At 48.0% G+C, this 13,710-nt stretch overlaps 1 protein-coding gene across 1 annotated transcript in view; it reads left to right on the top strand.

Moving 5' to 3' along the window:
- CBL (Cbl proto-oncogene) overlaps window positions 1-13,710 on the top strand; it is a 103,780-nt gene that overhangs the window by 72,412 nt on the left and 17,658 nt on the right. The window contains exons 12-14 of the mRNA XM_075328863.1: window positions 156-250; window positions 12,937-13,089; window positions 13,180-13,277. Coding sequence (XP_075184978.1) covers window positions 156-250; window positions 12,937-13,089; window positions 13,180-13,277 — 346 coding nt within the window. The remainder of the gene's footprint in view (window positions 1-155; window positions 251-12,936; window positions 13,090-13,179; window positions 13,278-13,710) is intronic.

Below are 13,710 nucleotides of genomic sequence, written 5' to 3' on the forward strand. Positions count from 1 at the left end.
TCTGAAACAAAGCTGATGGGTAATACAGTGCTACCAAGATGTTTATCGCATGATCTTAATTGTACCTAATCAGATGTATGCCTTTCTCATCCACAAGGTAGTATTGAAAATTAACTCAAATGTAACCTTGTGTGATCATTTAACATATTTTTCAGAGTGGATGTGCGGAGCTGTTTGCAGGGCTTGATACTGATGATCCCAAAGTGAAGCCATCCTCTTCTGCCAATGCCATCTACTCCTTGGCCTCCAGGTAAAGTTATTCTAATTTCTTGGGGATGGGGGGGGGGGGGGGGTTCCTGAAGCATCTTCTGCCTCAAAAAACAATATGGGTTAGTTGGCATCTAATAGATGTCATGTGCACATGCTACGTCTGTGACTTCACATACATACAGACATATGGGGGTTTTGTCTGTGGGGGAATGGGAAGTCGTAATACCATGCACAGCTGATGGAGGGTGGGGTAGTAAAGCAAAGCCTTGCTTCTGTTCCTAAAAGACCATATGGGGTAGAATACTCCCATTGTACCTAAATCATGGGATGTTCTGAAGTATAAAAGAAAACGTCTACCTTCAAAAAGGCAATACACAGTTTCTTATGTACATAACTTAGGTTTAGATATTACAACCTTAATTAAATACATGATGCATTCCCCCCTAAAGGGGTACGCCTGCCAGATGATGAAAAAAATTTCAATGGCCATACCCTCAAAAACTATAAAGATGAGATTTAGGGCTGTTTTCTTCTTCACACTACCTGTAATTCACTGCAATGCTTGAGCTGCTCCTTGGTGCTCCCCCTCTCCTCTGGGTCGCTACATCACACATCATGGGTTGGGGCCTACTACCTGCTGGTGGTATCTACCATCCCTCTGATAATGCTTCTATTCAGTCCAAGATCAGGGGGCTGGTGAGTGCGTGGCCTGCTCCCTCTTCTTGGGCTGCACAGAAGCAGTTTTTGGGGGTGTGGCTGGTATGAGCAGCATGAGGCAGGCTGCACCCCCTGTTTTGTGATGTAACATCCCAGAAGGGAAGGGGAGCACCAAGGAGCAGCTCCAGCGTCACACTGAATTACAGGTAGTGTGAGGAAGGGAAACAACACTTTAGATCTCATCTTTATACTTTGGGGCACGGCCATTAGAATTTTTCTTCTTCCCTGAGTACCCCTTTAATTTTTCAAGATGGTGATGTGCCCATTCTGCTACTAGAAGAACCTGTGGTCATTAAGTTCTGCTCTCCTTCTTAGTATTATGCTCTTGCATCACACGACTGTGCCACAAAATCTTCTGCGTTTAGCTCAACTCTGCTCTGAAGCCGGAAATGTCACTGGAGGAAATTCACATAGAATTGCATTCGAGCAGCCTGGAAGGGTTAAAGGAGGAACCACCACTGCGGGTCTCATCACGTTTTTTGCTCTGATTTTAATTCCCCTTATGTTCTGAATATTCTGTATTTAATTTGTTTTTTGTTTTTTTCTTTTTAAAAGCACCATATGGTTACAGAGATAAGGGTCATTTTATTTAGTGCAAATCTTTATAATTTTTGCCAAGTGGGTGTGGCTTATAGGATAATTATGCAGATTTCCCTAACAGAACGCGGTCAGTTAATCCAGTGAGCCACGCACCCTTGTTAAAGATTGATAAATATTTGCACTAAATAAAAAAGCCCATATCTACTGAACCATGGAGCAGATAAAAAAAAAAAATGGAGAATTCTGGACCGGCGATAATAAAATATCAAAAGCTGCCCATGAGGCCTGGTGACCGGTACTCTAAAAAAAACAAAAACAAAAAAACACAGCTCTGAACAAAACTAATTCCGTAACATCTAGATGATCTGTGTGCACTGCTCGCTCAGGCCCAGCAGTAGGTATATTACGGTGTATTGGTTTTTATTTGCTGGTTGTAGATTTCTTTATTTCTTTGTCGCTCCATTGGGAGACCCAGACAATTGGGTGTATAGCTATTGCCTCTGGAGGCCACACAAAGTATTACACTTAAAAGTGTAAGGCCCCTCCCCTTCTGGCTATACACCCCCAGTGGGATCACTGGCTCACCAGTTTTGTGCTTTGTGCGAAGGAGGCAACACATCCACGCATAGCTCCACTTTTTAGTCAGCAGCAGCTGCTGACTATGTCGGATGGAAGAAAAGAGGACACATATAGTGTCCCCAGCATGCTCCCTTCTCACCCCACTGTATGTCGGAGGTGTTTGTAAGGTTGAGGTACCCATTGCGGGTACGGCGGCAGGAGCCCACATGCTGATTCCTTCCCCATCCCTTTTTTACAGGGCTCTGGGTGAAGTGGGATTTACCGGTCTCCAGGCACTGAGACCGTGCTCCATCTACAGCCCCTGGAGAAGATGCTGGATGGAGCGGAGTACATCAGGGACATGGCCCTGCTTCCTCAAGGTACTCTGTGTCCCCGTGCATTTGGCGCTCACACCGCAGCATGCTGGGTGTTGTAGTGCGCCGGGGGACATCAGCGCTGCGGCGCCTGTGCCATGGCCTCATTCAGCTTTGCTGAAGCAGGCTCACTTATGGGAATTGGTCGCGCCGGCCGCTGGGACTGCGGCGCGGCTGGCACTTGTAGTGCGCCGGGGACTTCAGCGCGGCCTGCGCTTTTACGGCGGCCGCGCTGATAACTAGAGTCCCCGGCTTTTGCGGCCTACTTCCGTTCGTTCCCGCCCCCAGACCTGCCAGTCAGGAGAGGGGCGGGACGCTGGCCACTTCCAGGAATCGGTCGCGCCGGCCGCTGGCAGCGGCGCGGCTGGCACTTGTGGTGCGCCGGGGACTTCAGCGCGGCCCGCGCTTTTACGGCGGCCGCGCTGATAACTAGAGTCCCCGGTTATTGCGGCCTGCTTCCGTTCGTTCCCGCCCCCAGACCTGCCAGTCAGGAGAGGGGCGGGACGCTGGCCACTTCTATGAATCGGTCGCGCCGGCCGCTGGAACTGCGGCGCGGCTGGCACTTGTGGTGCGCCGGGGACTTCAGCGCGGCCCGCGCTTTTACGGCGGCCGCGCTGTTAACTCGAGTCCCCGGCTTCTGGGCCTAGCTCCCTTCGTTACCGCCCACAGCCCTGACAGTCAGGGTAGGGGCGTGACGCTGCATAGAGCAGAGCTGAGAGCTGGAGTATGTTTTGCATACTCCACCCCTCTCACTGTGTGCACTGTGAATCCGGATTCCCGCACTTTCTCAGGCACGCCCACGGCTTCCTTCTCTACAAGGACACCGGCAGCCATTAGTGTCAGTTTCTGTACGATACAGAGACAAGTGTGGAAGACCCTGGCATTCTGATAGTCACACAATCGCTGTAACAGGCGTTAAGCAGCACCTGTGGTGCTAACCCCACTAGTGCAGAAGTGCACTTATAGATATGCTTGTACTATATACATTGCACTGTTTGGTCGCACGTTGTATATACCCTCCTGGATTATGCGGAGGAGTTATCAGCATATTCTCTGTGTAAAACAAAGGTGCAGAACCACATGTTTTTCTATACAGCTGGTACAGCATGTACGGCTATACGGCCGGCAGGTACATAGACTCCCATTGTATGCACTAATGGCCAGGGGATGAGGACGGTGTCTGCAGTATTTACTGACAGTTTTTCTGAGACTATGGCTATGATACTAGAAGCCTAGCAGTCCGGACATGTCTCTCACAATATGGGCACTGTTGAATCATTGATCCATGGCCCCCCTCAGTGTGAATAACTAACAGCTCCGGGAATGTCACACGCATCCCAGAGTCACGGCTCTGCACGGACGTCAGTCCCAGACAGCCTAAGTGGGCTCGCTATGAGCGGCCTCGGTTTCATCAGGGTCCTAACAGAAGGACTCGCTGTGTAATGAGGCGGAAGTAGCGGCTCAGGATTCTGATCCTGAGACCGCTCTCAATCTGGATACACCTGATTGTGACGCCATAGTAAATAATCTTATAGCGTCCATCTATAGAATGTGGGTTATTTCTCACAGCTCCTCCAGTGGAGGAGTCAGCTTCACGTATTTTTCTAGACCACTCTGCCTTCAGAGAGGCAGTCCAGGAACACCACGCTTATCCAGATATGCGCTTCTCCAAACGGCTTAGGATACACGTTATCCCTGTCCCCTGACTTGGTCAAGGACTGGACCCAATGTCCCGAGCGGCATCCTCCAATCTCCAGGCTTGTAGCTAGATCCATAGTTGCAGTGGGAGATGGAACTGCAAACTCAAAGATGCCACTGACAGACAGATGGATCTCTGGTCGAAAGCCATCTATGAGGCTGTCGGCGCACCGTTGGCTCCGGCATTCTCTCCCTTGGGGCACTCCAAGCTATTTCAGCTTGTCTTACACAGATTGACACGGTTACACGTACATCTGTGCCGCAGGTGGCATCCTTAACCTCTCAAATGTCTGCATTTGTTTCTTACGCGATTCAGGTTGTCCTGGACTCTGCGAACCGTGCGGCGGTAGCCTCCGCTACTCCGTGTTTTTAAGCAGAGCCTGGTCTGCTCGTTAAGTGAATGGAAGGCAGATTCTGCTTCCAAAAAAGGTTGCCTAACCAGTTGCCTTTTTCTGCTGACCGACTGTTTGGTGAGCGTTGGATGTAACCATCAAACAGTCCAGGGGTAAGGATTCATCCTTTCCTCAGCCCGGACACAACAAACCCCAACAGAGCAAGAGGCAGTCGGGGTTTTCGGCCTTTTCGAGGCTCGGGCAGGTCCCATTTTTCCTCGTCCAATGTGGACTCAAAAGGATCAGAGGAGCTAAGATTCTTAGCGGGCTCAGTCTCGCCCAAAAAAGCGACAGTCTGAAAACCCGCTTCCAAGGCGGCTTCCTCATGACTTGCGGCCTCGGTCGGTAGCAGGCTCTCCCGCCTTGGCGATATTTAGCTGCCATAGGTCAATGACCATTGAGTGTGAGACATTCTGTCTCACGGGTACAGGATAGAGCTCACTTCTCGTCCTCCAACTCGATTCTTCAGAATTTCTCCACCTCCCGGCCGGGCCGCTGCTCTTCTGCAAACAGGGTGCACTCTATAGGCAGAAAGAGTGATGACCCCCGTTCCTCTTCAGGAACAAGGTCACGGTTTTTACCCCAAATTCTTTGCGGTACCTATAACAACGGGCCGTTCCGTCCCGTTCTGGATCTAAAAATGCTCAGCAAGCTCGTGGACACCAGGCGGTTCCGGATGGAATCCCTCCGCCATGTCATCGCCTCAAGGTCCCAAGGATATTTCCTAGCATCATTAGGCATCAAGGATGCTTATCCACACGTGCCGATTGATCCAGAGCACTAGCGTTTCTACGCTTCGTTATAGGAGACGAACACCCTCTGTTCGTAGCTCTACCTTCCGGCTAGCGACAGTCCAACTGGTCTTCGCCAAGGTCAGGGCAGCAGTAGTCACAGTCCTGCACTCTCAGGGTCACTCTGTGGTCCCGTATTTAGACGATCTACTTGTCAAGGCACTCTCTTAGGAAACATGCCAACACTGCCCGAACGTTGCGCTGGAGACTCTCTAGAGTTTTGGGTGGATCATCAACTTTTTAAAGTCAGATCCGACCCCGACCCTATCGATAACATATCTAGGCATAGAGTTTCTTACTCTCTCAGCGATAGTGATGCTGCCGCTAGACAAACAGCATTCACTACGGGCTGCAAGCTCTTCTTTAAGAACCAGTCGCACACATTGAGACGCCTCATGCACTTCCTACGTAAGATGGTAGCAATGGAGGCAGTTCCTTTCGCGCAGTTTTACTGCGTCCACTACAATGGGACATTCTCCGCCAATGGGACGAGGAGTCGACGTCCCTCAACAGAGTCGTCGTTCTTTCTCAGGCGGCCAAGGAATCTCTACGGTGGTGGCTTCTTCTCACCTCTTGGTCAAAAAGAAGGTCCTTCCTATCCCCGTCCTGGGCGATAGTTACGACAGACGCGAGTCTATCAGGGTGGGGAGCAGTTTTTCTCCACTACAGCGCTCAGGGTACGTGGACTCAGCAAGAGTCCACTCTTCAGATCAATGTTCTTGAACACAGAGCAGTGTATCTTGCCCTACAATCCTTCCAACAGCGGCTGGAAAGCAAGCATATCCGACTTCAGTCGGACAGCTCCACAGCGGTGGCATACATCAACCACCAAGGAAGAACGCGCAACCGGCAAGCCTTCCAGGAAGTCCGGCAGATTCTGATGTGGGTGGAAGACGCGGCATCCACCATATCCACAATTCACATCCCAAGTGTGGAAACTAGGAAGCTGACTTCCTAAGTCGCTGAGGTGTGGCCGAAAGAGTATGGTCTCCTCACCCGGACGGGTTTCAGGAGATCTGGCGCCGCTGACAGAGGCCGGACGTCGATCTAATGGCGTCACGGCACAACAACAATGTGCCAGCTTCATGGCACGGTTTCACAATCATCGAGCTCTGGCGGCAAACGCCTTAGTTCAGCATTGGTCGCAGTTCCAGCTACCTTAGGTGCCACCTCTGGCATTGTTGCCCAGAGTACTGCGCTAGATCAAGACCGACTGCGGCCGCGCCATCCTCGTCGCTACAAATTGGCCGAGGATGTTGTGGTACTCGGTTCTGTGGTGCCTCACGGTAGGCTAACCGGGGGCACTACCAGACCAATCAGACTGGCTGTCTCAAGGGCCATTCTTCCATTTGAATTCTACGGCCCTCAACCGGATGGTGTGGCATTGAGTCCTGGAACCTAGTGTCGTCAGGATTACCTCAGGACGTGGTTGCCACCATGAGACAGGCTAGCATACCAACGTCCGCCAAGATTGACCACAGGACGTGGAAGATGTTCTTATCTCGGTGCTCGGCGCAGGGTGTTTCTCCCTGGCCGGTTGCATCGTCTATGTTTCCTTCCTTCCTGCAATCTAGGTAGGAAAATGGGTTGTCGCTCAGTTCCCTTTAGGGACAAGTCTCAGCGCTATCTGTATTTTTTCAGAAACGACGACTTCCTCAGGTACGCACGTTCCTACGGGGAGTTTGTCTTCTCAGCACTCCGTACAAGCGGCCGTTAGAGCCCTGAGATCTGAACAAGGTTCTAATTGCTCTCCAGATGCCGCCTTTCGAGCCTTTGAAGGATGTCTCCCTTCCCGTTTTTCACGGGAAGTGGCCTTCTAGTAACGGTCTCGTCTCTTAGGAGAGTTTCCGAGCTAGCAACGCTCTCATACAAACTCCCTTCCTGGTCCTTCACCAGGACAGGGTAGTTCTGCGTCCGGTTCCGGAATTTCTCCCTAAGGTGGTATCCCATTTTCATATCAATCAGGATATCACCTCACCTTCTTTGTGTCCTCGTCCAGTCCATCAATTTCAGAAAGATTTGCATCTGTTGGTTCTGGTGAGAGCACTCAGGTTCTACTTCCCGCATGGCGCTCCTGCGTCACCCGGATGCACTCTTTGTCCTTGTCGCTGGTCGGCGTAAACAGTCGCAAGCTTCCAGATCCACCCTTGCTCGGGGGCTCGAGGAACCAATTCTTGAAACCTACAGTTCTACTGGGCTTCTGGTTCTCTCAAGGCCGAAGGCCCATTCTACCAGAGCCGTGGGTGCATCCTGGGCATTACGGCACCAGGCTACGGCTCAGCAGGTGTGTCAGGCACCCACCTGGTCGAGTCTACTTACTTTTACCAAGCATTATCAGATGCATACCTACGCTTCGGCAGACGCCAGCCTAGGTAGATAAGTCATTCAGGCGGCGGTTGGCCACCTGTAGGAGAGGGCCGTTTGACGGCCCTATCATGAGGTATTCTTTTACCCACCCAGGGATTGCTTTTGGACATCCCAATTGTCTGGGTCTCCCAATGGAGCGACAAAGAAGAAGGGAATTTTGTTTACTTACCGTAAATTCCTTTTCTTCTAGCTCCAATTGGGAGACCCAGCACCCGCCCTGTTTTCTCGGGGTTTTTCTGTTTTTTCGGGTACACATGTTGTTCATGTGGTATGGTTCAGTTCTCCGATGTTTCCTCGGATTGAATTGGTCTTTAAACCAGTTATTGGCTTTCCTCCTTCTTGCTTTGGCACTAAAACTGGTGAGCCAGTGATCCCACTGGGGGTGTATAGCCAGAAGGGGAGGGGCCTTACACTTTTAAGTGTAATACTTTGTGTGGCCTCCAGAGGCAATAGCTATACACCCAATTGTCTGGGTCTCCCAATTGGAGCTAGAAGAAAAGGAATTTACGGTAAGTAAACAAAATTCCCTTCTTTCTGTACTTTGGTCACGGGGCCGTCCATCATGTCTAGTTAACATGGGCAACGTGGACCATAGGGAGGCTGAAGATGTTCAATGACTTATATGGGACAGTTTTCTAGTTACACTCAGGGACCTGCGCAGAGGTTCTTGTGCAGAGAGAGGGAGGATGTGAGCAGTGATCATCGCCTATTGTGAATGATGTTAATTTTATACAATATATTACAAAAGTGAGTGCACCCCTCACATTTTTGTAAATATTTTATTAGATCTTTTCATAGGCCAACACTGAAGATATGACACTTTGTTATACAAGCCGTACACTGACTACTTTACATTGTATAATTGTAAATTTGGTGCTTTCTAAATAACTCAGCGCACAGCTATTAATGTCTAAACTGCTGGCAACAAAAGTACACCTCTAAGTGAAAATGGCCAAATTGTGCCCAATAGCCATTTTCCCACCCCAGTGTGATGTGACTCATTAGTGTTAAGCTCTGTGCCCATGTGTGCGTATTGCATGCAGTTACGCTGCGTATTGCACTGCAACGTAATTGCCTGCGTCCCCAGCACAATCTATTAAGATTGTGCATAATCTATGCGCATGTTGCATTTTAGAACGCAGTGATTTGCATGCTGCCAAATCGCTGAGTTCTAAAAAGCAACATGTCACTTATTCCGTGCGCCTTGGATGCAGCTCCCGCTCTATGGTGGGGACTGCATCTAGAGCGCATGAAATCGGCTTTTCACTGCATTCATTATGCAGTGTATCTGCAGCGATTTGAAGCGCACGTGTGCTGTTCAAATCACTGCAGAAATTTCTGCAGGGACAAGCGCAACGTGGACACAAAGCCTTACAAGGTATCAGGTGTGAATGGGGAGCATGTGTGTTTATATTTGGTGTTATCGCTCACACAATCTCTCATACTGGTCACTTTAAGTTCAGCATGGCTCCTCAAAGCAAAAAATTCTCTGAAGATGTGAAAAAAATAATTGTTGCTCTCCATAAAGATGGTCGAGGCTATAAGAAGAATCCCACCACCCTGAGACTGAGCTGCAGCACGGTGGCCAAGACCATACAGCGGATAACAAGACAGGTTCCACTTAGAACTGGCCTCACCATGGACGACCAAAGAAGTTGAGTGCACGTGCGCAGCATCATATCCAGAGGTCGTCTTGTCAAAATAAATGTAGGAGTGCTGCCAGCATTGCTACAGAGGTGGGGGGGTCAGACTGTCAGCGCTCATGTCATATGCTACACACTTCTTCAAATTGGTCTGCATGGCTGTCATCCCAGAAGGAAGACTGTTAAGCTAAGGACACATGACAAGTAAAATGGAGTGAGTGGAATGCGATAAAAAAAATCGCATTCCACTCTAATCCATGCTACTCTGAGGCCACTCCCATGAGCAGTTTTTTTTTTTTTTTTTTTTCTCAGCCCTAATCGGACCAAGAAAACAATCACAGCATGCTGTGCGTGGAATCCAATTTGTTTTCACTTGCACCCATACAGGTCTATAGGTGCAAGAGAAACATCGCACTGTACTCTCATTACACCGGAGTGCAGTGCAATAATCACATCAGCTGATAATGGAGGAGATGGTTAGATTAGTCCCTCCCTCTCCTCTGCAGCTGTGCTCCGCTTGCAGGATCGCATCACAGTATGACACTCTGATTACACTCGCAGTAGAGCAGGAGGCGGGGGTCATTAGCATAACGCATCAGATGTTAAATGCCCATGTGTTCTTAGCCTTATACAGATGTTGCACAAAAAAGTCTGCGAACAGTTTGCTGGAAACAAACAGATTAACAACATGGATTACTGGGACCATGTCCTGTGGTCTGATGAGACCACAATAGTTATTTGGGTCAGATGGTGTCAACCAGGTGAGGAGCACAAAGACAAGTGTGTCCTGCCTACAGTCAGGCATGGTGGTGGGAGTGTCATGGTTTTTGGCACTGCATGAGTGCTGCCTGCTGTGAGGGCTACAGTTCATTTAGAAATCCATGAATGCCAAACATGTACTGTCATACTGAGGCAAAGCATGATCCCCTCCCTTCGGAAACTGGACCGCAGGGCAGTATTATAACATAACGACCCCAGACACACCTCCAAGACGACCACTGCCTTGCTAAAGAAACTGAGAGTTAGGCTATGTACCCACGCTGCGGAAAATGCGCGGATTTTGCCGCGGATTTCTCGCGGAAAAGCCGCGGATTTCCCGAAAATCTGCAGCTCAGGCACTTCCCAGCCATTTCTATGGCATTTTGTAAATGCTGTGCCCACGCTGCGGATTTTTCCGCAGCGGTTTTCATGCAGATTTTGATCCGGAAAAATCTGCAACATGTCAATTATTGTTGCGGATTTTCATCCGGATTTTGGCTTTAAAATTGGGAAAAAAAAAAAATCCGCGGCAATTCCGCACCTTTGAAAAGGTGCGGATTTTGCGGGAAAGCTGCGGATTTTGATGCAGAAAAATCCGCAGCTACATTCTCCTGTGGACACATAGCCTAAAGGTGCTGGACTGGCCAAGCGTCTCCAGACCTAAACCCTATTGAGCATCTGTGGAGCTTCCTCAAACAAGATGGAGGAGCACAAGGTGTCTAACATCTACCAGCTCTGTGTTGTTGTCATGGAGGATGGAAGAGGATCCAGCAGCTCCTGTGAAGCTGTAGTGAACTCCGTGCCCAAGAGAGCTAAGGCAGTGCTGGAAAATAATGGTGGCCACAGATAATATTCACACTTTGGGCACGATTTGGCCATTTTCACTTTGGTGTGTACTCCCATTTGTTAGGAGCTATTTAGATATTAATGGCTGTGTGTAGAGTTATTTATAGGTGTCAGAGTCCTTCTCCCATTTTACGCAATCAACAGAGCGAGAGATGAGTGACAATCTAAAGAACATTTATTCCAAGCAAATCAGAGAGTCCATAAAATAATCCACCATACACAGGGTAAAATAGTCCAGAAACATGGATATAGTCCAGTAAGCGATATATATCCAGGTATCTCTGGTGAGCCTCAGCTTCTCCCACAGAGGATGAATCTTCCTGCTTCTCTCGATGTTCTTAGCCAGACTGAATAATCCCCCAGGTAAGCAGAGAGTTTGGGTGGATCCCAGGCCCCCCCTCCCCCAGACTTGGGGACAAAAGCCCAGCAGGGGGTTATTAACCTGCAAACCGGGCAATGTACACACAAGGAATACACAGAATGAACAGGGCACCACTCACATATTCCACCATCACAAGAGAGTACACTAAATTTACACTGTTATACAAGCTGCACACTGGCTACTGTACATTGTATCAAAGTGTCAGATCCCATGAAAATCTATAATGAAATATTTTTTTTAAAAAAAAAGTGAGGGATGTACTCACTTTTGTGGTATAATATAAATAGGGGTTACCTTATGTTTGTAATCCTGCCTCTGATGAGAATTCCTGCTCTGTAAAGGTCACTTTTCAGCAGTTATTGCATTATGAAACCTTTGTGAAGCGCAGTGACTAGAGTGAAAAGTTTATTTTCAGTTGTGTCTTTTTTTTTTTTGTTTTTGTTTTTTTTTTTTTGTTACAATCATGAAAACATTAAAGGGAATTTGTTAGCAGGTTTTGAAGCCAGCATGCTGCAAGGGTTAACATAGACAATTCAGGGATATTTGTTTTGTCAAGGTCCAATCTGTTGTTTATTTGCTATGTATGTTTAAGCAGCAGACCACAATGTTACCTGCTTTTACAGTCCAGTACGCCCCTTCCTCTGACACCTCACTTTAAATGTACAATCTCTATAGAGAGGCTGGAGTGGGCGGGCAAGCTCTCAGCTCTGCTACATCACTAAAGCTAAATATTCTGCACCCAGTAATCTAAGTGACACATTGTTGAAATCAGGATCCCTTTTGCCTACATCACGCTGCTCTCAGATGAGGTAGCAAAAACCTGCCAACAGATTCTCTTTAAACAATCCTCAACAAAAAATGTCAAATGCTTAATATAAAAACTTGAAATGTATTTTGTCATCTTTTTTCTATACAGCCAATAGTAGCCATTGAAATGTTTTCTGTATATCGTTTTTTTTTTTTTTGTTTGTTTTTTTTTTTATCTGACGCAAAGATAAATTCCAAAATTCACATTTAATAAAAAATGAAGTTCGGTCTTAATGAGCGCTAGTGATGGATTGACAGGCTCCGTCAGTGAATTAATTTTATTATTAAAATAAAATATTAGAGAGCTCCTGTTGGTTACATACAACGCGTTTCAGCAAATAGTCCGTTGCTTTCCTCCAAGTATAAATTCACATTTAGTATCACCACTTATATAAAAAAATAAATTGCTGGCTTTACTAATGTCATCTCCTAAAAAGATTAAAAAGTTGTATAATCACCAAAATGGTACCTTCTACAGCTCACCTTGCAAAAAAAAAAAGCTTCACAAAGCTGTGATGAAATAATGAAGATCAGGCTTTAAGAATATGGCAGTGAGACAATAGTCTGTGTACCGTTTGTTCATGAGGTTAATCTGGAGCTACATATTGAAGTAATACTGTTCTGGGCACAGATCCTCTACGTCATCTTGCCTTTTTTTTTTTTTGCACCCTACATTACTTGGTGCTAATTGCCCCGTGTCTTTCTGGTGCTTTGGCAGGATCTCATTGAATTCCACCCAGGAGAGTGGACTTGGTGTGGTGGGGTCTTGTGTGATGAGTGTGGGCTGATGGCCTCTTCTGCAGTCTTGGCTCTTTGTCATTTATTTCTTTTCCCCGTCCTCTTTCATTATAGGCCATTCCCAGTGCCAAAACCTCCATTAGGAGATCATTCAGAAAGTGCTGACGATTCAGAATATATGTGCCCGTCTTCTCGACCGGTTATTCCCCCTGTGGTACCGAAATGCGAGTCCAAGAGGCCAGTGGAAGTGCTGACCCCTGGGCTGAGGTGAGCACACATTACCCTTGGGGTGACGTACATAGCAGTCGTGTTGGGGTTCGGTACTGATGAATTTTACCCTTGTTCATTCATTCTTAGGCCAGGTGACCAGTTGATTGAAAGTGATTCGTATGAGACCATGTACAACATCCAGTGCCAGGCTGCACCGGGGGTGATGGAGCCGGGATTAGAAGCAGGTAAGACTTGTGGAATGAAATCGCCCCTCCGCTTCATCACCATTATAATACACAGAAAAACCTTTCACGATATAATTAAATATAAAATCTTTAGGTAACAGCGTGTTGACACAGCGCTCTCATGATGCGCAATACCGACATTCTCCTGAAAGTCGCCACCAGTTACCAGGATTCCTAGCTGCACTGCAGCGCTCCACAGCCTGGGGGTGATCTGTGTGCCCCGAGCAAAGAGATCATGTTTAGTGCTATCGGCCTCTCCTCTGGATCTTCACCGTCCATGGCTGTCACCCGGGGTCGGTGTGAATATCCCCGATCACAGCAGAGGGTGGTATAACGGCCGTGGATGCTAGGAGGGAAAACAGATAACCTCTTACTCTTGGGGAGTTGTCTCCAACGCGCTTACTTTTGAGGAGTTGTCTCCTGCATCCAGGTC

This window comes from Anomaloglossus baeobatrachus, chromosome 11 (genome assembly GCF_048569485.1).
Source record: "Anomaloglossus baeobatrachus isolate aAnoBae1 chromosome 11, aAnoBae1.hap1, whole genome shotgun sequence".
In the NCBI taxonomy this organism is placed as follows: Eukaryota; Metazoa; Chordata; class Amphibia; order Anura; family Aromobatidae; genus Anomaloglossus; species Anomaloglossus baeobatrachus.